The sequence below is a fragment of the Mycosarcoma maydis genome, chromosome 2, assembly GCF_000328475.2.
Source record: "Mycosarcoma maydis chromosome 2, whole genome shotgun sequence".
NCBI lineage: Eukaryota > Fungi > Basidiomycota > Ustilaginomycetes > Ustilaginales > Mycosarcoma > Mycosarcoma maydis.
In genome coordinates this window covers 1,248,650-1,272,438 of record NC_026479.1, presented here as the reverse complement: position 1 = coordinate 1,272,438, position 23,789 = coordinate 1,248,650, and the positions used below count along the sequence as shown (strand labels likewise).

The 23,789-nt window shown below is 55.4% G+C and overlaps 6 protein-coding genes across 6 annotated transcripts; 2 read left to right on the top strand and 4 right to left on the bottom strand.

Moving 5' to 3' along the window:
* Positions 1-195: 195 nt before the first annotated feature.
* On the top strand, positions 196-3,159 carry UMAG_10594 (uncharacterized protein; the record flags this gene model as incomplete). Its single annotated transcript, XM_011389042.1, has 1 exon — positions 196-3,159. One exon carries the CDS (start codon positions 196-198, stop codon positions 3,157-3,159), a length of 2,964 nt encoding a protein of 987 aa, XP_011387344.1.
* A 147-nt stretch (positions 3,160-3,306) lies between these two features.
* On the bottom strand, positions 3,307-6,210 carry UMAG_01222 (uncharacterized protein; the record flags this gene model as incomplete). Its single annotated transcript, XM_011388856.1, has 1 exon — positions 3,307-6,210. The coding sequence occupies one exon, from the start codon at positions 6,208-6,210 to the stop codon at positions 3,307-3,309; it is 2,904 nt and encodes a 967-aa protein (XP_011387158.1).
* Positions 6,211-8,032: 1,822 nt separating this feature from the next.
* Positions 8,033-9,379, top strand: UMAG_01221 (alpha-tubulin; the record flags this gene model as incomplete). Its single annotated transcript, XM_011388855.1, has 1 exon — positions 8,033-9,379. One exon carries the CDS (start codon positions 8,033-8,035, stop codon positions 9,377-9,379), a length of 1,347 nt encoding a protein of 448 aa, XP_011387157.1.
* A 607-nt stretch (positions 9,380-9,986) lies between these two features.
* On the bottom strand, positions 9,987-14,201 carry UMAG_01220 (uncharacterized protein; the record flags this gene model as incomplete). Its single annotated transcript, XM_011388854.1, has 1 exon — positions 9,987-14,201. The coding sequence occupies one exon, from the start codon at positions 14,199-14,201 to the stop codon at positions 9,987-9,989; it is 4,215 nt and encodes a 1,404-aa protein (XP_011387156.1).
* Positions 14,202-16,767: 2,566 nt separating this feature from the next.
* Positions 16,768-18,519, bottom strand: UMAG_01219 (uncharacterized protein; the record flags this gene model as incomplete). The annotated part of the gene is made up of 2 exons (XM_011388853.1): positions 16,768-17,992; positions 18,104-18,519. The coding sequence occupies 2 exons, from the start codon at positions 18,517-18,519 to the stop codon at positions 16,768-16,770; spliced, it is 1,641 nt and encodes a 546-aa protein (XP_011387155.1).
* Positions 18,520-19,436: 917 nt separating this feature from the next.
* Positions 19,437-22,988, bottom strand: UMAG_10593 (ribosome biosynthesis protein KRE33; the record flags this gene model as incomplete). Its single annotated transcript, XM_011389041.1, has 1 exon — positions 19,437-22,988. The coding sequence occupies one exon, from the start codon at positions 22,986-22,988 to the stop codon at positions 19,437-19,439; it is 3,552 nt and encodes a 1,183-aa protein (XP_011387343.1).
* Between the last annotated feature and the right edge of the window lie 801 nt (positions 22,989-23,789).

The following is a 23,789-nucleotide window of genomic DNA, read 5'->3' as shown; positions in this document are numbered from 1 at the left end:
GTCATTCATTTGCGCTTTGGGCTTGCAGCCAGCAGCACTCCATCCGCTCGTCTCGCCGCTCGTCTTGCCGCTTTAACCCCACACGCACCCATCAACAGCTTCCCCCAGCTCGGCTCATCCTGCACAAGGCGGACACACAACCGAATCGACAATCTTGCTCTGTCCATTCACGCAACGCATCTTGCTGAGTGGGTCATGGCCATCGCTCCCGCCGAACCCACCCCTCCCTTCACCATGGCACAGAATGGCTTTGCCGACGACACTGCCGGCTCTGCCACCCCGCACCCATCCACAGTCGCCACCTCCTCCACACGTCACCGCACGCATACTGCGGTCGGCACCGGTCGTGTGCTGCAAAATCACTATCCGCCAAAAGACACCGACACACCCATCGACACCTCCTGCTCGCCCTGCACTCCTACAGGCTTGGCTGCCAGGGCTCCCATCGTCATTCGTCCATCAGGTCGTCCTGGCTTTAACGCCCCCAAAGCCGCCACCCTCTACCTCGGCAAAGACCACGAGCGATGGAGACAGTATGATCGCGAACGATTCTCCGGCCTCTTCAGCTGGGAGAGAGTCGCCAGCGCCATCAGTAGCCACAGCCATAGTCGCAGCCTTCGTGGCAGCAGGGGTGCGTTTTCATCCTATTCATCCGGCTCCGAGGAAGATCAAAGCGACAGTGGTAACTCGTTCCGATCCAGTAGATCCAGATCTTCACGCTACAGCGGCAGTCGTCGTCCTTCCGAGGCGTTTAGCCCTCCTATCACCCCCTTGGATTCTACCACCCCATCTTCAAGGCCTAGGCGCTTCTCTTCAAATGGTCCCGAGGCTGCTTTTCACCGGCACGAAACCGTCATCGGCATCCATACACCCAACAGGCGTCGCTCGTCTGCTTCGTCAGATGCTTTGCCATTCTTGCGCCCCCTCGCACAGATTAATCCCGCAAGCGAAACACCAAACAGCGTCGATGTTCCCGTGCCTGCATCCACAAGCACCCACCTTACAGCCGAAGCCCAAAAACCTACAAAGAAGCCTAAGCACGCCAACGATCCACGTGCTGTTACCAAAAAGAAGCAACCCAAGTCGGTCAAGCCACATACGGCAAAGTCTCGGAGCAAAGATGCACCGGTTCCCAACACGTCAGGACCACATGGCATTCTTGATCTAGACGATGCTGCTCGCCCGCATCTGCGCCGCCTGCGCTCAAACTTGGAAGAAGCCGCTGCGGCTGCGGCTGCCTCGACCGAGGCGAGTCCAGCTATCGAAGAGGATGCGGATGCGGATGCAGATGCGCTCGCCGAGCGGATCGGCATGCACGTCTCACTCTCGGATGCCGCTCTGGACGGCAAAGGTCCTTTGAGTGCTCAAGACCTGCGCTATCTGTTGGCTAGCGACCATCGAGCAACCACCGCACGTTGTGCGGCACCAAGTGGCTCTCCACGTGCTCCTCCGCTCAAGCTCGCTCAACGTCTGTACCCGCAAAAGGTAGAGGGCACTCTGTACGACAAGACGGGCCCATATCGCGAAGGTGCCGTCTCGGATGGCTTGAGCGTGAGACTCTTCAGCGCGCAATTCGAGCGGCGTACCAGCTCATTTGAGGATGCGGACCTGTCCAACTCGGAGCACCCGGTCACCAAGCGTTGGGGACGAAGAGGCTCCAGCAGTAGCTACGACGAGGACGACAGTGATGCGGTTTTTATGCAGACTAGGCGAAAGAGATCAAACAGTTCTGGCGGTGATGAGCGTCGACTGTCGCCCAAACCCTCGTTCTCCGACGCTGCTCATGCACCGTCAGACTTGGGCGTCGATGACAGCAGCAACGAGGTGTACCTCATTACTACGCCCGACAATCGTGTCTCTTCAGCTGCCAAGTTGCGTCGGTGGGCGATGGACGGCGCCGGCAACTTTTATGCCGCCATGGAGATCAAAAGCATTGAAGCAAAGTTGAAAGCCGCCGATCCATGCGCTGGCCGAGTAACGCAGGAACTCACCAAGGAGCTCCAAGAGACTTATCTGGATGACATTCTCGACGAAGTGCAGAAAGCACAGACGCTCAACCCCACTCGCAGCGGCGCGATTTCAAAGATCCTTAAGACCGAGGACGATCGATACATCCGTCTGGAGCAAGACTATCCCGAAGAAGCCTTCTTTGTGATCGCGGGGTGCGAAGAAGCCGAGCTCAATGGTGTCATCATTAACATCTTTGTGCACGCGATCCGAACGCTTTCTCGCTTTCACGCTTCCGGCTGGATGCACGGCGACGTCAAGTTGGAAAACTTGATGTTTGACGAGAACGGCGAACTGGTAGTGATTGATTATGAGAATGCCAATCCGTATCGTGGCATTCCGGGCGGTGACGGACAGGTGCAGTTGGTCAGTTACGACTGGATCCCTCCAGAGGCGTGCCCAGGGGCCATGGGGAGGCGAATGGGACCAAGCGGAGATCTGTGGGCACTGGGGTGTAATCTCATCAGGGCGTTTGCGCTAAGGGATGGAGTGGAGGATGCAAGTATCAGGGAGACGCTACTGGGGAAAGGTCAGAAGGCGTTTTTGGACAAGATGAGCAAGCTTGTATCTAAGAAGGAGACGCCTAGTGATGCGGATGGACGTATGAAGGATTACTTTGCTCGAAAGAGCGCGGATGAAAATCAGGCTAACCGTGTGGCGGGAATGCCGTGGGACATATTCGCATATCACGTCGATCTCGAACCGATTCTGAACGATACGCTCGAAGATGAATCGTCGCCCAGTCACACTGCGTGGTCATCGGGATGCACCGAGGATGGCTCGTATGACTCACTCACTGCAACTCCCGATACGTCCGTAGGCGCGTCTTCGGCCCACACGTCTGCGAGTATCCTGCTCGATTCAGCGTCGTCGCTGCCCACGCCAGCACGTCTGCTCTACCGCTTCGCGCGCTCCGCACCCGAGCTGCTCGTCTGGGTCCTCTCGCGCTGCGTCGTCTCCTCCGTATCGCAGAGAAACATCGCCCACGCCGAGCCAGAAGCATTACTCCTCGCAGACTGGCTCGAACGCAACCGCTCCGATATGATCCACCTCGGACGTACCGCTGTAGACACTGCCATACAGATGAGCGGTAGCGTCTGGGTCAGACCGCGCCTAGACGACGCTAGAAAGAGCCTGGGCTTGCACACCTAGCGCCCTCCGCATCTTACGCAATGCCAAACAAGCCCATCACAGTCGCGTACCGCAAAAGAGTGCAAACGAATGTCTAACGAGTGAAAACGAATGTCTAACGGATAGAATTGAGTAATTTGCAATGTGAAGATCTAGGTTAGCCATGCTCTATTGCACACCGAGGCGCTTCTTGGACTGCTCGTAAACGACGTAACTGATGCTGACCGCGGGGACCACCTTGGCGAGAGTGGGGACCAGGCCTCTGTAGAAGCCGACGAAGCCTTCTCTGACGTAGGTCTTTCTAGCGGCGTCCCAGAAGCCGTCGTAAGTGGCCGGATGTGCTGGCGTGCCTGCAGCTTGCAAGCGCGTTCGGATGAGGTTCAGCGGATACACGGTGGTCGCGCCAACGGAGCCCGAGACGGAACCGAACGAAAGCAAGGCGAGCACGCCCGGCTCCTCCTTGCCTGTATACTTGATGTAGAAGAGCTTAATACCCTCGAACGTTGACATGTCGATGGCCGAGTAGGGAAACACGCCCACCAGCCCCGCGGTCAAGCCGCGATAGTACGTCCTCAACCCGCCAGCCGCCCACATATCCTTCGCCGTCTTGGCCAGCAATGCGTTGCCCTGCAACGACGTCTTGGCGTTCTGCGACGACATGAGTCTCGTCTTGAGTGTCTCCACCGGGTAAATCGCCAGCTGCGACGTGATACCACCGAACCCACCGGACATGAACCGGCTCGACCCAGAAATGTCCCGCGAATCCGAAACGTTATCCACGTACTTGGCAAACGCGCGCTTGGCCGTCTCATACGATAGGAACTTGATGGCGCTCTCCGGGAAGATCTTGAGACAGTTCAGACCGTTGCCCACCCAAAACGCGCGCAATCCGCCACCGTCTCGGTAGAGATTCCAGAGTGCTTCGCGCAACATGCCCAGCCCTTGACCCGCCGCTTTCGCCGCAGCAGCTTGGTTGACGCCTGCTTGTCCCGAGACCGCCGCATGAGCAGTTTCGGCCACCTCGGGTGAGCGAGCCGTTGTAATCAGGTAGATCTTCAGACGGTCAAACGGCGCAGTAGCAGTACGCGAAACAGCACCTGCGATACCACCAGCAACCAAAAACTTGAGCGCGACAGCTCCGTGAATCATGTCGTTGTCCTCCTCCTCTTCTTCCTCATCGATGCTCTGATCGTGCGCAGTTTTCGCCGCCGACGACGCATCCTGTGCTGCCTTTTGCTTCGTCTCGTCCACTTTGCTGGGGCTCATCGAGGGGGAAGCATCGGCAGATTCCACCATCTCGTCGACAGACTTGGCAGCCGCCGCAGCGGCAGCTTCTTGGCGCTTTCCAAGCTTTTCTGCACGTTTAGCCTCCTTGGCCGCAGGCGACTCTCGCTTCTTTTCTTCTCCAGCCAGGCTAACATCACCGTCAAAGTTGACTGCGGCCGCACCGCGCTCCGTCTTGCCCCAGCCGACGGCGAGCTCAGCAAATATACCGCCCATGCCGAACAGACCGAACGCCTTTCGTACCTGGTAGAAGCGGAAGATCTCCGGCACCGACGGCTTACGAGGCAGCAGCAAAAGGTAGTCGCGGAATTCCGGGAAGGTCACATAGGTCCTTTCACCGCTGGCGTGGGCCGAGGCACGAGTGCTGGTGAGACTGGCGATAAAGTCGTCGAGCGAGATTTGGGGCACATCAATGCCAGCACGGTCAAGCGCTGCGCGGATCTCCTGGACGTCAAGCAGCATGTCGGCGTTCCTATCCATCTCAACAAAAATCTTGTATAGCTCGCGTTCCTTGTTTTCGGCGTAGGCAAGAAATCCCTCCCATTCAATCTGGCGTTGGCGCGCGCCGCCATCATCGTCGACCTTGTCGCCTCGGCGCACCTTCTCGTCGCGATCACGATCAGCAGCGCGCTTCTTGTGGCCAACGGCAGAAAGACCCCACACACCACTTCCTGTCCATCCTGCTTCATGCTCCATGTCTGGTGGATTGTGGCCGTACCCGAGCGCTTGCGCGTCTGATACCGGTGCATTGGTGCCGTATCCGAAGAACGAACCGATCGAGCCAAGATACGAAGATGAAGATGCGGAGCTCTCTGTACCTTGCTGCGATGCTGGGCCGGACAGAGCCTTTGGCAATATCTTTTCAGTGACCGTTGCGAGGGTGCCTTTCGGAGCATCCGCAGAATTCTGTTCCGAGTCGGATGCCTTTTCGCCGCCAAGCCAGGTGGGCAGGCTCAAGGAAGAGGACCAGCCAGGACTAGCAGAGCGCTTCGCCTCTTCTTCAGCGAGGCGTTGGCGTTGCTCCTCGATTTCCTCGCGGCATTTGCGACACTGATTCAAGAGTTCTTTGGCGTAGGATTGACGTGGAGGCGGTGGAGGTGTGGGGAGCTGTGACTCTGTCGATGAGGGGGACGACGACGAAGAGGACGAAGTCGTTCCCGGAGATGACGTTGATGCAGATGGTGATGTTGAGGGCGATGATGAAGTAGAAGGAGAATTGTTGGAAGACGAAGACCAATTCGACATGGTACACGCCTCGAAGCCGACAGTCGAGTTGCGGATGTCCGAGGGAGCTAAGCTGCCACGAGCCAGACTGCCGCCGACTCCGTAGCGAGCACGACGAGCCGACTTGATCCACTCTTCCCTGGCTCTACCACCAGCCAAAGCCTGCTCATCGTCTTCGTCCAAGAGAGTATCGAAGAGGCCACGTAAACGGATGAGGCGAGCCTGAGGAGGCTCTTCGGCTCGAAACTCTTCAAAGGAAGGCCGACGTGGCTTAGATCGTTTTTCCATGGCGGAGGATGCAGCTACAGCCGAAGACGAGGAAGGCGATATCCATGAAGACCAGAAGTTATGGCCAAGTTGAGATGGTGAGACCGTAGATGGAGGTGGACCGGTTGAGGTTGTGGAAGAGGTTGTTGATGATGTTGATGACAGTGCTGCTGAGCCTGTAGAGGCGGCTGAAGAGGACGATTCTGGCGGCTCTGCCTTGCCAGACGATGTGATGGTGGAGCTCGAAGGGCCGGTGCGATCCGACGTGTGCATGGAAGAAGCAGCGGCTGAGCTCATGATTGGGTTGCCCGCAAAGAAAACGCGTTTCGCAGGCAAGGTTAGGCCTGCTGCCTGATCCGGTCAGCGATGGTCGCAGCTACGGTCTCCTACGGAAGTACAGCCCCCGGAGATGCGTCAAATCGAGTTATGCGGTGCTTGTTGACGATTGATGAATGGAAGGAAATGGCAAAGGCTTGAAGACGAAGCTATGATATGACACAAAAAATTGCAACTGCTGGGCAGTGCGACACGCAAAGTCACGAGTGAGCCAAGTACAGCACTGACTAAATTGCGACTTTGACTCGCACACAGCAATCACAGTCACGAGTTAACTGGATGAGTTTTGCCTAGTTAAAGGACGGATCTCTCCACTCTGTGACTGCCAGACGACGGCTGCCAGGTGAGGGTGTGTCCTCTGCTTGGAAATCCACAGCACGAGAATCACGAATTTTCAGCCTTTCAATTTTTATCCACAAGGATTTCGGTTCTAGTTGAGACAAGTTGTTTTGTGTTTGGTCGTCCGTCAGTCGAATTGGCATCAGTCGAGTTGGCATAGAGCAACACGTCCTGTCTCTTTCGTCATTTCACTGTCTCGGTCGCTGATTTGAATCACGAACACTCACGACTCGGACAAGGTGCGAGGCAATGTCCGAATCAATAGCTACAACTCGAGCATAAGTGTGCTGTTCTGTCGTGAACATATTTGGACCAGCTCTGACAGTCGTGAGTTTACAGGAAGGTATAGGAGAGGTTTAGATTATGTGCGTTGAGCCGTGCTCACCGGCCACTTGATCTGTTCGCTAGCGGCTCGGCTTCTTGCCGCAAATTCCTCCGACACCCGCCAACCAAACGGTGCGCATTTCCAAGTCACCTCTATCTCTCTCTCTTTCTCTCTCTCTCTCTCTCTCTCTCTTTCTCCTCTCTCTCCGCTCAATCGGCACATTGTCATTTCCTTCGTGGACACGGCAATCTCGCTCACGTGCGTACAATCAAGGAGCTGTCAGTGCGTCTTATAAGCCTGTTGATGGCACGTTGGTAGTCTCCGAGCCATTGCAAGGTCAGAAGGATTCACAAAGGAGGCGAGCACGTGATCATCGCGTGAAGGTCTAACAAATGAAGTATTTACGTACGGCGCCATGCGTGAGACGGTCGCGTAGGTCGCGCTCGCAAACCCTCTCTAAAATCACAAAACGAGAACCAGGCGCGCTTGAGGAAGCTTGATCGACCAACACGCCTGCTTCTCACTCTGCAAAATCACAAAAAGCTCCCTTTCTCGGAATCCCCTTAATGTTGAATTCAATCGGGATAATGCGAATACAACTGAATTAGGTCGATTTTGAAATGGTGTTGGTCCGAAAACACACGCAGGCATTCGCTCAGTCTCGAGCCCCTCACCCAGCACCGAGAGCGATAGGAATCTTGCTTGCACGCACACATACACACAAAAGCACACGCTGGAAAGGCGCTCGACAGGCAATCGCAACACAATCCGACACCGTCTGCGCTGCCTTGAAACAAGGTCGTCGCGCCCATCCTACCCATCTCGCCACCATCAAGACCCTCCTTCGCTCTACGTTACTTCTGAGCGCAACTTCCATCCTCATCTCTCATCCTCTTTCACCCACTCGTGAGTATTTTACCATGCAGCATTGGCGCGCGCGCTCACCCAGTGCCGCTGTGTCTTCGTGTTTCTTTCGCGCAGGCTAGCTCTGGCTAGCCTCCTGATGGTCGACTTGCGCCAGCATCAGAGCTTCGAACTTCGAACTAACCTTATCTTGAATGTGACCAACCTCTTTTCGCGTCTCATCATCGATAGATCCATCTTACCAACACCGACAACATGCGTGAAGTTCTTTCCCTCCACGTCGGTCAGGCCGGTATCCAGATCGGTAACGCCTGTTGGGAGCTCTACCTTGCCGAGCACGGCCTCAGCCCCGATGGTCGCATCCTCGAGGGCAGCCCGTCTGAGAACGATGACGGTTTCTCCACCTTCTTCAGCGAGACTGGCAGCGGCAAGTACGTGCCCCGCTCTATCTACGTCGACTTGGAGCCCAACGTTGTCGACGAGGTGCGCACCGGTACCTTCCGCTCGCTCTTCCACCCCGAGACGCTTGTCACCGGTAAGGAGGATGCCGCCAACAACTACGCGCGTGGTCACTACACGGTCGGCAAGGAGCTCATCGACCAGACACTCGATCGCGTGCGCAAGCTCGCCGATGCCTGCTCGGGTCTTCAGGGCTTCTTCGTCTTCCACTCGTTCGGCGGTGGTACCGGTTCCGGTTTCGGTTCGCTCCTACTCGAGCGTCTTGCTCAGGACTTTGGTAAGAAAGCCAAGCTTGAGTTCTCGGTGTACCCTTCGCCCAAGATGAGCTCGTCGGTGGTTGAGCCTTACAACTCGGTGCTCACCACGCACACCACGCTCGAGAACTCGGACTGCTCGTTCATGGTCGACAACGAGGCGATCTACGACATTTGCCGCACCAAGCTCGGCATTGCCTCGCCTGGGTTCACCAACCTGAACAGGCTCATCGCGCAGGTGGTCTCGTCGATCACTGCCTCGCTCCGATTTGACGGTTCGCTCAACGTCGACCTGAACGAGTTCCAGGTGAACCTGGTACCGTTCCCGCGTATCCACTTCCCTCTGGCCACCTATGCACCCATCCTTTCGGCTGCCAAGGCTGGTCACGAGCAGAACTCGGTCGCCGAGATGACCTTCTCGTCGTTTGAGAAGGGCAACCAGATGGTCAAGGCCGACCCTCGTGACGGCAAGTTTATGGCGTGCTGTCTGCTGTACCGTGGTGATGTTGTGCCGAAAGACGTCAACTCGGCGGTCGCTACGATCAAGACCAAGCGCACGATCCAGTTCGTCGACTGGTGCCCTACCGGTTTCAAGATTGGAATCTGCAATGAGCCGCCCACGACAGTTCCCGGTGGTGACCTTGCCAAGGTGTCGCGCTCGCTCTGCATGCTTGCCAACACCACTGCGATCGCTGGGGCTTGGGGTCGACTGGACAACAAGTTCGACTTGCTTTACTCGAAGCGTGCTTTCGTCCACTGGTATGTGGGCGAGGGTATGGAGGAGGGTGAGTTCTCCGAGGCGCGTGAGGACCTGGCTGCTCTTGAGAAGGACTACGAAGAGGTTGGTCTTGACTCGGTCGATGTTGGTGAGGAGGACCTCGAGTACTAAGCTCGGCCACCACTTGTTGTGACACGCGCGCATTTGGTCGGCTCGGCGGCGATCGTGCTTCGTGCTGCGACTCGTCGTTCTGTTTGTCTTTTGTCCACATCTCGAATGTAGTCTCTTTTCCCTCATACTTTCTACTCTTGCTTTTGTCTCTGTCGACCATGGAGGGCTGTGAGTCGCGTATTTCTGGGCTGCGCGTGGCTGGCCAACCTCGCGCTTCGCAGGGCTGATCGAGACGCGACACGTTGACGTACACACTGAATACGCACGGGCATGGGGATGGGGATAATGGAGACATTGGTGAATGAAGACAAAGAATGGACAGTGCGACAGACGTGTGATGTGAGTGAAGTAACGTGGAAACATGATCGGATTGCGAAATGTGCATATGCTAGATAGACGGCAGTTTTGGTTGGCAGACGTGCGGAAGCGAACGCTGAAAACACTTGTAGGAGGCAGAGTTGGCAGCTTTCCCAACCGAGGTTTAGCACACGCTGCCTTGCGAAAGCAGGAGCAATCGTGAATGTGACTCGGGGCGATCACAGCTACCGCTGAATCCCAACACGAAAATCACATGGCCTCTACGCGCCAGCTTTCGCGAGCTGCTCACTTAGCCACTAGCAAACGGATTCACCGAAAACACCTTCAACACCGGCGGGCTCTTGGACATATCGCTCGTCACGATCACGGGCACCTTCATCAACTCGTTGATCTTCTGCACTCTCGTGTGGTGCTCAACACCATCGAACTGCAACGCCACCTTCTGCAAGCTCTTTGCGCGTTGACGAGAATCCTTGGCCGCGTCGATGTTGTGCTGTCGCAGAATCGCCGCTGTGCAACTCTCGTCGTCGTCGTCGTCAGCAAACAGTGCCGCTTCGTCGTGCGAGGACTGCGACGTGAGCTCCATCATCTGATGCTGCTGCGCCACCTCTTGTAGCTTCTTGACATGCACATCGTCCGAGTTCTCGGCAAGCCATGCGATGACATCGACGTTGTCCTTCCAGTAAATCGATAGCGCATTGGTCTGCTCGTCGTACGTGTGATTCTCGATCGGCATCTGATCAACATGCACTCGCTTCTCAATGCCAAATTCGGGAACAATAACGTCGAACGCAGCATCCAGCACACCCATCACCGTCGCCGAACGAACCACAGGACCGTATCGCATAGTCAGATCGTGGATCAGCAAGCACAGGAACAGATGCGCACTCTGCTCTTGCGCCATCTTGGCGGCGTCTTTCTTGACGTTGCACTGCTGCGCGATCTTGGCCATCGCTTCGCGGTCCACGCCGAACTTGTCCTGTTCAACAAGCACTGCCTCGAGTTGACGATGTACCATCAGATCGGCGTAGCGACGGATGGGCGAGGTAAAGTGCGTGTACAGAGGCACGTTGAGCGCATAGTGATGGTACTTGGCAATGTCGACCATACCCGTGCAGAAGTACTTGGCCTGCATCATGGATTTAGTCACCAGCGCCTGGAGCGCCTGTCGAGCCGAATCATCTTTGATCTTGGCCAGACTGCGGTGCAGCGCGCCACCAGACGAAGTGTCAATGTCGTAACCCATCGACTTGGCTCGACGCAGGAAGCCGTCCAGACGACGGTCGAGTGGCTTCTCGTGTCGGCGAAGAAGTGCCAATTCAGGCAGACCAGCAGCGATCTGCTGCGCAACCGCCATGTTCGCTTGGAGCATGAATTCTTCAATGAGTCGGTGGGCGTCGTACGAACAGTAGACGCTAGCATCCGTTGGCAGACCGTTTTCGTCCAGCTTGAAGCTCAGCTTGACGTTATCGATGCGCAGAGCTCCCGTCTTGAAGCGGCGAGCGCGCATCTTTTGGGCCAGCTGGTGCAGGATGAGAATGTCGTCGCCAATCTCTTTGGGCCGGTGTGCCTCGAGCTTTTCCTTGGACAGCTGGCCGCCTTCAATCACCTTTTGGGCATCAGCGTAGGCAAGCTTGGCGCAAGACTTGATGATTGACTTTCCAAACCAGCTGCTAATCACCTGAGCGTCCTTGTTCATGGTGAACACGGCTGAGAAGGCGAGCCTCTCGACGTTGGGGACGAGCGAGCAGAGCTCTTCGCTCAGAGTGGGAGGGAGCATCGGGATAGCACGTTGCACAAGGTAGACTGAAGTGCCCCGCTTGCGGGCTTCGCGATCCAGGCTGGAGCCGAGCTTGACAAAGTGCGAGACATCTGCGATATGAACACCCACCTCAAAGTTGCCGTTATCGAGACGCACGACGTGGACGGCATCGTCGAGATCTTTGGCAGTCTCGGGATCGATGGTGAAGACACGATGCGAACGGAAGTCCCTGCGCGTCTTGTATTCTTTTTCGGGAATCTTCCAAGGAAGAGGCGGAAGGCACTTGAGCGCGCCCTCGGTGAAGGCTTCGGTGGCGGAGCTGAGCGTGTCCTTGAGCAGGGCCTGAGTCTCGGCTTCAACATTGCCGATCACACCGATCTCCTCGACGAGAGCACCAAAAGGGTGTAGAGAGGTGATGGGCCAACGCTTGATGCAGGCAACAAAGAGTCGGCTGTTGAAGCTCTCCTGACCCTCCTCGGCCCAGAAATCTTCGGGCGCCTGGTCGGCAGGGATGGCAATCAACGGAACGCGCTTGTCCGTGGGACGGAACCAGATGATCTTTGGACGTGGCTTAACTTCGGGAGCGAGAGCGCTTGCGCCCTCGCGCTGCACTCTCTCGGCTTGCTGCTTCTCCTTTGTTGCAGCGGAAGAAGGACGAAGAAGACCCAAGGTACCCGAGAATAGCTGACCAGGAGAACGTTCAACGATGGCCACCACGTGACCAGCCAGCTGAGGAGGGCTCTGCTCATTTTCCTCTTCGTCTTCGATGAGACGAAGTTGAGCGCCTTCAACTTCGAGGTCGTCCTTGGCCTTGTCGGGCTTGCGTGAGAACTGGCCGCTTTGCTCCTCCTTGCGCTTCTTCTTGTCTTCCTTCTCTTTCTTGACGTTCCAGACCTCGAGAGGATCGAGTAGCTCGACAGCGACAAGGTCGCCTTCAAGAGCACGATTGCGGTCCTTGGAGCCGCTGATGAAGATGTCGCTGTCAAGCACCTCGGTAGTGACGTAGGCGTCGCTTCGGTTGCGCTTGTTAATGCGAAGCACACCGACGACAATCTTTCCGTGGGCCAGCAGCGTGGGCAAGGTGCCCTGGGGTAGATAGTTGCCAAAGAGGGCTTTGCGCTGGATTGCTCCAGGGCCGTTGGTAGCTCCCATGCCAAATTGATTGGCACCAAAGCCGGCTGCCATGGAATTAAAGGCACCGCCCAGAGAGGGGGCGCGATAGTGACCGGTGACAGCAGCTGACTCGCGGAATTGGTGAAGCATAGCAAGGTGGGCCTGGGCCTGGGCCAAATCGACAAGCTGCGGCGCCTGAACACCACCGTTTATGCGCCACTGCGTGCTGTTGCCACGAGCATGGCCAGGGCGAGGACCACCCGCACCAGCGCCACCAAAGCCATCGGCGAGGTCGTTCATGGAACTACTCACGTTGAACGAGTTGAGGCTGACGAGACCGCCTCCAGCCATGAGATAGTCAGCCGAGAGATCGGTGAGCTGAGCCGAGGGACGGCTGTAGTGGCCAGCGGTGGGCTGCGTAGCTTGATAGGCAGCCTGAGCGGTGCGCTGAGCGCTTGCGGTGCTTGGGAAGGAAAAGTCGGGGTTGGCGTGCATGACCGGGCCGTTGGACTGCATCGGTTCGGCGTTTGGGGAGTTGCGCTGCTGCTGCGCGTCGGCTTGACGTTGAGAAGGCTGCTGCTGTTGCTGTTGCTGTTGCTGTTGCTGTTGCTGTTGCTGTTGCTGTTGCTGTTGCTGTTGCTGTTGTTGCTGCTGATTGGCTTTGTTGAGAACATTGACCGAGTGTCGGCGACCGTGACCTCGGGGTAAGCTGGGAGTTGGCGTAGCGGGCTGGCTGGGCGCAAAGTTGGCGAGAGCACCACCGTTGAATGCGCCAGCCGTAGAGAAGCTGCCCATAGGGCCTGAGCGAGGTGCGTGGCTCTGGATACGACGATGACCGCCAAAGCTGTGGCTGCTGCCGTTGAGCGAGTTGCCAACTGAGCCTTGCTGTCCAAGACCGGCAGAGTGCATGAGCTGCTGCTGCTGGAGCTGAAGCATCTCGATCTGCTGTTGCAAAGCGATCTGCTGCTCTGCGAGCATTTGGCTCTGCGCCGAAAGCGAGTTGGAGTTACCGCCGACGCTCGCGGCAGGTTGGTGTCCACCTCGATTGGAGAGCATGCCGCTCATGTCGCTGCCAGTGCGTCGGTGAGAGCCAGCAGTGCCAGAGGAGCCGAAGCTGAAGTCAGATGCATGGCTACGCTGGCCTCGAGTGGGATCAAAGGCGGAAGCACCGTATCCGACCGAGCCATCATCGGTCATGTCATCGGCTTCGCTGGGAGCGGCGCCAAGACCAGATCCGACATTATATCCGAGATCGGCGAATCGGCTTTGGAGACTCAGCTGACGCTGGTGGGACAAGTTTGCACGAAAGTCGGCAGCCGAAGACGAGTTGATAGAATTACCCGTTTGATTGGAATGGCGGGCGAGGGCGCTCTGAAAAGCTGCGTTGCCAGCGAAGCGAGGGCCACCTTGACGGTGAAAGGTTGAAGGGGTCTGAGCGCTGTCCGATGTTGCTTCGGCATCCTCGCCCAAGCTTGCAAGACCAGCGGGTCTGGAGGCAAACATGTTACGGGCCTGGCCAGCGCCGTTGAGATTGAGCTGCTGCTGCAAATGACCTTGGAGGTGCTCCGTCTGAGCAGCCAAGCGGTTGCTCACGGCGTTGAGATCGCGATTATTGTCTGCTCGGTCCATCACGGTTTTGGGAGGGGAGGGGAGAGGAGAGAGGGATGAGTTGACGGGTCTGTACATTGACAGATGTCGAAAGGGTGGCAGAGTGCAAAAGACAGGTTAGGTTTGGTGCTAAGACGCCGCGTCGATAATCAGAGATGAGCACGGACAGACTTACTGTTGATAGGTATGCAGCGAAGCTAGGGGCGATGCGTGCAAGCTTAGAGATAGGAGATAAGCGACCAGCAGTCAGCGCGAGAGGCTGGAAGTTTGGGGCCAAGAGCCGAGGTGAAGACTGCCAGAGGTGTGCGCGAGGAAGAAATCTGCGAACGATCAGGAGTTCGGGTTTTCTAGAGAGCGGCCGTGTGGAGAAGGAGGGCTGATGAAACAGTGTATCGAGTATGTTGCGAGCTGATCAAAATGCTGTAAGCGGTGCGTCGATTCGAGCACTATCTATGATGGCACTTTTGGGACTGGGTCGAGATAGCAGTGCCAGGGGAGACGGAAGCCACCAGCAGAAAAGATACAAGGAGAGTGAAGTTGAAACGACAGTGAGCCAGCACCACGCCAAGATGGAGTTGACAGTGATGAGGAAAACAAGGAAGCAGAGTGACCGAAGACGATGACACTCGAATCCAAGACGAGAATGAGATGAGATGAGATGAGATGAGATGAGATGAGATGAGGGTGATGAGCAAGAGAGGGGGGAAAGGAAGCTGGGGTTCAGTCACGAATGATGGCGAGGACGAGTGGCACTTGAAGTACAACACAGGGCCAACGAGAGCACAGAATACAGGGCACAGAGCACAGAGCACAGAGCACAGTGCGGCAAATTCGAGTTTGTGGTTGGGCTTCAGAGTGACAGTCGTGAGGCTGTGGGTGTAAGAGTGTGTAAGAATCGTGAATGCGTGTGCGTGAGAGTCACGAGTGCGTGCGTGTCTTTTTTGGGTGCTTTTGCTGCTGTAGCGTCTCACGTCTGTGCCACACCACGCACGCTCTGGTGACTGAGTAAGTCAAGAGTGGGTTAGCTTAGGGTCCACTCGATTCCAACAAGCCCACTTGGAAAGCACGACTTTCTTGCTTCGCTTTCCCGAGGCTCTGCTTGCGTCTGACTCAGAGCGCCAAGTCTGTTTCAGCACTGCATTCGCCTTCAGGCTTGGGACAATGCCAGACGACCGAGCCGCATCCACTACAAACACCAAGCACAAACATGGAGACGGAATGTATGATGGTTTTTTCCGACAACGCTTTGCACAGCGAGAGAGGCTCCGTAGCGATTGCGATTGCGATTGCGATTCAGATTCAGATTCAGATTCAGGTTCACTCGTGACTATTTGTGATTCGTGATTCACTTCACGATTAACTTGTTCAAGATTCACGATTAACTTAGTTCCCTTCCTTCGCGCGTTGTCACACAGCCTGATCGACTCACGACTGCGAACGAGCCAACCATTCCACACTTTGCGTCTCCTTCCTGTCTGTGGTCTTTCTAACGTTCTTCGAAAATGTGATTATATTCACGATTGTTCACGGATTCACAATGATAAAATAAATAAAGCGCGGTTGATTAGGGTCTTGAACGGCTTTTTTTTTTTTTTTTTTTTTTTTTTTTGGGTGACAAGTGGCACGCACCTCTGCCAAAGGTGACACATGCAATCACAAGTAACTTACTGTAAGTTATTCACGATTCCTTACAGTCACAAAAAACTGATTATCAACCGCAGCCAAACTTCCATCGGCAGTCGATATCACCATCTTCCATAGCAGCTTTGACTCATATTCACCACATGCTGAGTCCTGATCTATCATTTGCGGAAAAAGTTGCGAGCGACAACTCCACGCTCCACACTCTCACACTCTCACGGCTGGTTTGTTAGCAAACTAGATCATATGGTAGCTAGTCTTTGTACAATTAGCGATGCACGGTATTCCCTGGATTATTTTCGATTCTTTGACTTCCCTTTCTCGTTTCACGTTTGAGAAGAGGTGTTGTCAAAATCTGCCAAAGCTAACCGCAAATCCGCCAGGCCAGCCGTTCCAATAAGCACAGCGGCAGAGTCCTTCAAGTTAGCTGGAGCGCTTTGGAAGCTTGTCCGTGTGGTTGCCGACAAGTGACCTTCTGATTGGCAGGTCTTGCCACTCTTTGGCGTTCATTCAAAGATGTTCGTTCCCTGCACCAGCATAACGTATCGTCAGCAAGAATTACAAATGTTCGATACTTGGGGCCAGCTTGTCAAAAGCCGGCCTATGGTCATCGCCCAGGCTAGGCACCGCTGCCACCTTCGCTTGAAGGAGCTGTATACTCTGCGACTGTACAGTACTTCGCAGTACGGAGCATCAGATAAACGCATTTCCACACTCTTGCATGGAGAACACAAATTTATTCGAACCTCGCAAATATTCAAGAATAGTACAAGTTGATGATACAGGCACAAGAAGGCTAACAAAGACCGAGAAACTTTCGTGATCGGTACAGGGCGAATCAAGCAAGATCGGCTGGGGAAAACATCTCTAACAGAAAGACACGGCTGGCTGATCATAACAATCGTGAATAGGCTAGAAAAAAATCGAGATACGCTTCGAGGCCAGGTCACGCTTGAGCATCTTTCCTCGGTCGGCCACGCGACCTCTTTGCCGGTACATCGGCGCCAGGAGCAACAGCTCGAGGCGTTGTCACAGCAGGTGCTGCATGTGCCAAAGAATGAGCGGGCGTAGTAGCAACTGCGTCCGATTTCTTCGGTCGTCCACGTGGGCGCTTGACAGGCACCGGCAGCTGCTCGTCCACCTTCTCCTTGGGAGGGCGGCCCCGTTTCTTTCCCGAGTTGGGCGCGGCAGCCGCAGCCTGGCTAGCAGGCTGCAGCGGCATGGGTGGGCCTGAGGCAACTTGGCTCAGGCTTGCGCCACTGGCAGCCACCGAGTTGACCTCCTTTCTGGGGCGCCCTCGTTTCTTGGCAGGTGCGGCCTGAGGTGCAACAAGCACAGTAGGCGTCGGTGCTGCCATATAGACAAGCTGAGGCGGATAGCTGGGAGCCGTAACGGCGGGGCTGGCCTGAGCGACTGAGGCATCCTTTCTCGGCCGACCGCGCTTCTTGGGACTTGGTGTGTCATACGCCGTCGTAGGTGCAGGGGGCTGGTAAGCGCCCAGAGCCGAACCATGACTGGACACAGGGTAGCTGTCAAGGGAAGGTGCAACTGGCCAGGCTTCAGCTGCAGCTGCAGCTGCAGCCGCCTCAGCAAGAGACGCCTTTGAGGGGCGGCCCCTCTTTCTGCCCGAGGGAACAGAAGGAGCCGCAGCAGCTGGTGCAGAAGCGGGTGCAGCACGCTCCGCTTCATGTGCTGAGATGGGCGCAACAGTGTTCTTGGGGGGTCTTCCTCGCTTCTTGGGCGAAGCGAGACCGGGAGCAGTGGGGGCAACGGGTGCTGGTGCAAAAGGTTGTTGCACCGGAACCAAGGGCTGTGCCGTAGCGGTTTGTGCCTTCGGAGGACGACCCCTCTTCTTGAGTTGCGGTGCTTCAGCCGCAGTTGGAGCAGGTGCAGCAGGAATTGCAGCAGCAGCAAATGATGCTTCTACATTTTTGGGAGGACGACCTCGCTTCTTTGTTGCCGGTGCACTGGGCGCGGCAGCAGGAAGAGCAGCCGGCGCAACTACGACAGGAGCAGGTGGCTGCGCAGCGGTGTTCTTGGGAGGACGGCCAGGCTTCTTCTGTATCGAGGATGGGGGTGCGGCCGCTGAAATACCAACACCGTTAGGTGCGACAGGTGCCGCGGCAGCCGCGGCAGCCGCGGCAGCTTCCAAAGATGCTTTAGAAGGGCGACTGTAGCAGAAATCAACGTTAGATAGACATTTGTAGCGATGCGGTCAGCTCAAAATCCCAGATGAGTCCTTCTGCCTTTTGTATCATAAATGGTATGTTGCTATGACTTACCCTCGCTTTTTGGCAGGTGGTTGGGAAGCAGGTGACGGGATGGCCGCTACAGTTGCTTGCTGCTGGGCAGCTTCGGCAGCCGCAGGCTCCTCTTTGCCTCGCAGAGACTCAGTCATGTCTTGAGGTGCTACTTCTCCTAGAACAAAGGCGCGTGTGATGCGAGCCCGATCGACCGGAAGAAGCTCTTCGTAGCCGCTGAGATCGATAGCATCGGTGATGCCGTCTCTGTCTTGAATGTTGCGAATGATCTTTGGCGTGACGCATCCCCAGTGTCGCCATTGGAACGTTTGAGAGCCTTGAATTTCGACGAGCGTGCCGAGACGCAGCTCGCCCTTGAGGATTTTGGTACCGTTGCAAGGCTTCGGGCCTTTGCATGCGGCACGACTGGAGGTTGCGTACCCGACGTGGTACGGCATAGTGGATGTCTGCTCGATAGCTTTCAACGAGATGATTCAGCGTCGGCAGCGGTAGAACGCGTCCAGTAGCGCGTGGAGGTAAGCAGGCGCGTCGGAAGTCGGATAGCTGAACCCTTGACGCGGTTGATAGGATTGGAAACGAAAAAAGATGTTGGTGTGCGTGGCTCAGAGAATGTCGCAGCAGCAATGCGTAACGGTGATGATGCGGTGGGAAATCGAGGAGCAATGCGTATAGGTCGATGGTGTCGGGAGAGATGGATGGATCAACGGGCGGGACTCTGGTCCAGCCGATTAGCGTGAGAGTTAGAGGGGGGAAATGCGCTCAAGCGACACTCGTGACTCAAAAAAGCGCAGGCGCCAGGAAGGGGGGAAAAAGAAAACAAAGAAAAGAAAAGAAAGGAAAGGGGGGGAGGGAAGGAAAAAGGAAACACGTAGAGCAACCTGTGCCGTATCTTCAAAGTATTAATAATAGCATTTGAAATGTTCAAAAATTCAAGAAAAAGGGAATTTAAAAAGCGCGCGTCGCAATTCATTTCCATCTAACGTTAAGTTAGGACTGAAGCCAGGGATCACACGGAAAGCCCGAATCAGTTTTGGCACGACATTTATTTTCTTGGGGAAATAAAACCCCGTGCTAAATCAAAAATCTCTGAATTATTATTGATCGTGGATGCTAGAGCAAGCTGAGCATCTATGGCTTAATCACGAATAAGCCTCGTTCTTTGTGCTTGACCGTGGTTCGTGTGCGCGCAGTCACGAGTCGTAAGTCGCTTTGAGCTTAATACTCGATTGGCAGAGAGTGAGTCGTGAGTCGGATCATCATAATCGTCTTCGGAAGCGCCATCGATCATGATTGACAATCACATGAATTATACGGAACAAGCGAGCGACAGCAAAGACTTTGAAGCGTAGCAAGATCATCGACGCTTCTGTTTCTTCCTTTCACCGCTCTTATTGGATGCTTTTGCTTTCTTGGGGCTTGCCTCGACCTTGTCATCCGCCGCGCGCTTGGTGCCCTTGACTGATATGGTGGTGTTGAAACCTTTCAGGTCGTTGCCACCGTTTTTGCGCAACATGTTGGCGACTTCAGCTTCAGCTTGACTCCAGTTGGCTCCATCTGCTCCGTCCTTGATTGCATATTTGGAGAGATCCATCGAGTCAATCAGCTTTTGTTTGGCCGTAAGGAGCTCGTCGTCGTCATCATCATCATCATCATCCTCATCAACATCATCCTGCTCCTCCCCTTCCTCTTCCTTATCTTCTTGTTGGTCGGCACCGTCCTTGCTCTCATGATCGTCTTCTTCTTGATCGTCATCCAATTTGCCATACGCTTCACTTTCCTTGTTACCGGCCAAGAATTCGCGTCCAGCATCTCGCAGTTCCGACTGCAGATCTCCCTTGAGCGCTGTCCAGTCGTCGCTTTGGTCTGTGCCGCGAGCACTGTTTGCCTTTTTACGCAGGGGAGCGCGCGCCTCAAGCCCTGAACTGAGCTCTGGCATTGAACGTACAATGTCCCTCTTCTCGACTTTTCGCAAACTCTTCACCAGTAATCGCACCGTCTTGACGAAGAGAGCCATGGCCTGCTGAAGTGGCAATCGCAGTTCGGCGCTGATCTCGTCAGGCGTCTTCCTTTGCAGACCAATCGCCAGCAGCAATGAAGATTGCAGACCAGAAAGCCGCAGTTCCTCCTCGTCATCTTGCGCATCAATGGCAGATGCAGTCGCCTCGTCTTCACGCACAGCTCGAAGACGATTGTTAAAGTAAAGCGCGCCAAGCGTCGGAAGCAGATCAAGCACGACCGACATCTCGACCATGTTGTTCGAGTACGAATCGAGACGCTTCATGTCGAACGGTGTCAGCAGCGTCCGCAGTTCAGCAGCTCCTAACGACAAAGAGGTTGACGAAGCCGGCAAAGAGTCGTCGTCAGCAGCGAGTCGCGCGCCTTGGGTGGCCGCCTCGAGCACCGTAAGCGCCGTGATGGTGGAGAACTCGCGGAACCTGTATGACAGCAGCGAAATGAAGCGCTTTCGAAAATCGGCAGCCAGCGATCCGAGCCATGCTGAACCTGTCGTCGATATCGACGTGTCAAGCGACTTGAGTTGCACAGTCGTGTATTCGCCAGTGAGATCGTTGGCGATCTGTCGCACCCACAGTGGCGTGTAACCTGCCTTTTTCCAAAACTTGAACAGCTGTGGGGTGAGACCGTACGACACGCCGAGCCAGTCGAGCTGCTCGGGTCGTCGCTCCGATAGCCTTTGCAGCAGAGCGGGCATGCGTGCTGCATCTCGTACCCGAATCTCATCGCCTTGCAACAGGTTGGCATCCTTGGAGATTTTTCGGTCGCGAACAGCTGCAAATGTCTCGCCGTCATCGAGATCGTCTCGCACATTATCGACGTCGAGCAGCTGCCCACTGTAGAATGCCTCGAGCGCTTGCAATGCGCGTGCTCCGTATCCCATGCGCGCGTAGTCAGGATGAACAGCGATACGCACCACACGAGCGCCAGAGAGCGAAGCGAAATCAGCGTCCTGGAACTGTTGCGCTACAAGCCATGGGATGAGATCGCCTGCCTCGCGCGTTCCACGGCTCAGACTGTTGAGCACAACGCCACGACTGATGTTGCCTTCCAAAGCGACTTGAACCACGCACAGAGGCTCGGGCAGACCGCCCTCGTTGCCCTTGAGAGGAGCGAGCAAAACAAAAAGTCGGTGACCTGGTGCATCGCTCATAAGCTGGAGGTCGTTGGGCGAGTTCTTGTAGTGGCTTGCTACATAGAGGGCCATCATACGCTGCAAAAACACCTCGGAAGCAGGATGGTAGCTGAAAAGCGCGTCACGGTTGACCATGTACAGATCGCAGGATGAGGGGTGCGGGCAGCCCTTGGCCTTGAGTGCGGCAGATGACAGCCTTGTGAGCGATGCATCAAGGCAGAGAAGTTGATGAAGCCACGACTCAATCTTGTCACCGCGCGAGTATCGGATGGGTTCCTTGAGTTCCACCTCCTTGAGCGATCTGGCAGCCAGTGCAGCACCTGCCGCACGACCTGTGTTGAGACCGCCTTTGGCTTGCTTGCGCACCGCTTTGCTCGACGAAGCGGTCGAGTCATCAGCGTCGGTCGCGTCAGCAATGCCTCTTGCGCTATCGCGAAGTTGCTGGATGAGCTTGAGCGAGAGACTGCGACCGGTACCCTCATAGCCGTTGATGGTGGAAGACAAAAAGACGAGGTAGGGTCCCATGAGATTGCGAACGAGTGGCAGTGGGATGGCGGCGGCTTCATCGATGACGACGAGCTCGGCCTGACCCAGCACCTGGTGATCTTGCGGCTGGATGTATTGGATGGTCTGACGATGGCCTCGGAAGATGTTGACGCGTACGACGACGTCTTTCCACTCTCCTGTGCCTCTCTGCAGGTCCCAGTCGGCTACCTCGTCGTAACCTAGCGCATCCAGACCCTTGAAGACAAACTCGAAAAGCGTCTTGAGGTTCTCTGGGCTTGGCGAAGTAACAAAGATATTGCTGTAACCGTGCGCCACGGCAGCAGCAATGCAAAGACCAAGCGCGGCCGACTTTCCACGACCTCGCGCTGCAGTGAGCGCTACGGTGGTGGAGAGAGATGAGCTTGCCAAGATGTCGAGAATGGTGAGTACAGCTTTGGCTTGGTCCAGAGTCTTGGCGTGCCGGACAACTTGGCCGACGACTTTGGTCTCGCGCACCTGGTCCTTGAGCTCTGCTAGCTCCTCGTCTGCCTCTACGCGCTCCTTGCCCTTACGCACCGTGGAGCCAACGCCGGTACCGGCACCAGTGCTGGTTTCTGGCAATGGCTGAATGTCCTTGGCCTTGCTGAGTGGGAGGACATTGAGTTCGTCATCGAGCAGCAGCGTATCTGGATTGGCACCAAGCGAGAGGAGGAAACGTTCATTGAAGCGTGCCACGGGGTCATCATCGGAAGCGTTCGAGCGGTAGTTGCGATGCACGTCCATGCCAAGCGAGTAGAGCTGTCGCAAGCTGGACATAGTCTTGAGCAACAGAATGACGACACCGCCACCCTCTACCGTCTCGATGGTTCGTGCGAGCATGTTAGGTGTGACAGCCTCGAAGTCTTGCAGGATGAGCATGCCGTACGTCTGACCGAGAATTTTGGGCGTGTCCTTGTAATAGCAATATCGAATGTCAGTGAGACTGACGAAAAGTTCAAACGGATCGCCCTGGCCCTTTTCGCGGATGCCTCGCTTGATGTCATTCTTGATCTTTTGCTCGCGCTTCTTGCGGTGTGTAGTGAAGCCGAGATCCTTCTTATAGCACCAGAGAACATTGGGCCGAGACTGAACACGAGATTGCGAGAGGAGAAAGTGAAGGTTGACGATCTGATCTTTTCCCTTGTCTCCAACGATCACAAAGAAGGAGCGGTGGTTGAGTGCCACATTGTTGCGGATGAGGGTGGGGATACGAGGATCCAACTGTTTCCTCATTGTGACTCGCCTTGAGGCCGCGCTCTCTTGTGCAATGGGAGGCTGCTCTACTCTTGGTTGAGATTTGGACTCTGAGCTGTCGATCGATGGAGGACGTTGGCGTTGATGTGTCACAAGACGAGGACGAGACTGGCGAACAAAGATACGAAAGCAGAGGGGAAGTGAACTCTGTTACGCGGTACAATTCTTCTCAGGGTTTGAGGATTTTTTTTTCCCCTTCTTCAGCAGACTAGAAAAGTGCGAGTTCCGAGAAAAGGAGACAGGAGGAGTGAAAGTGGAGTATGGTGAATGTAGACCTAACACGAACAACTGTCTTGTATAATCTGGATCTAACATGGATTGACCTCGCCGTGGCGGTAAGCCAAGTAAAGCAAGTGAATCAGAATCATTCACGATTCACGATTACAATCTCGTCTCGCTACAGGACCGCCTGTCATTGGCGGACGGTGAGGATTACAAATGATCATGGTGCAGGACAAGTGAGTTGCAGACTACAAGCCAAGTCCGATTCGGTTGTCTAGACCTCCTTTTGGTACAGCGGTTCAATTTCAAGTAGTTAAGTGGTCTTGAGATTTAGATACAGTCGTGAGTATCTAGTCAGAGTGAGTTCCGCTGTGAATCTTGTGCTTGGTGCTGTCTACGGATAAACAAGGAAACCTAAAAATAAATAAAGAACCGTCAGGCGAATCACGAATATCACGTATCGCGAGGAACAAGCAGCGCGGAGATGATCGCCTAACCGAGTTTCCAGCCTTGTTCTTGGACAAACAACGCATGATCCAGTTACTGTTCACACCATTT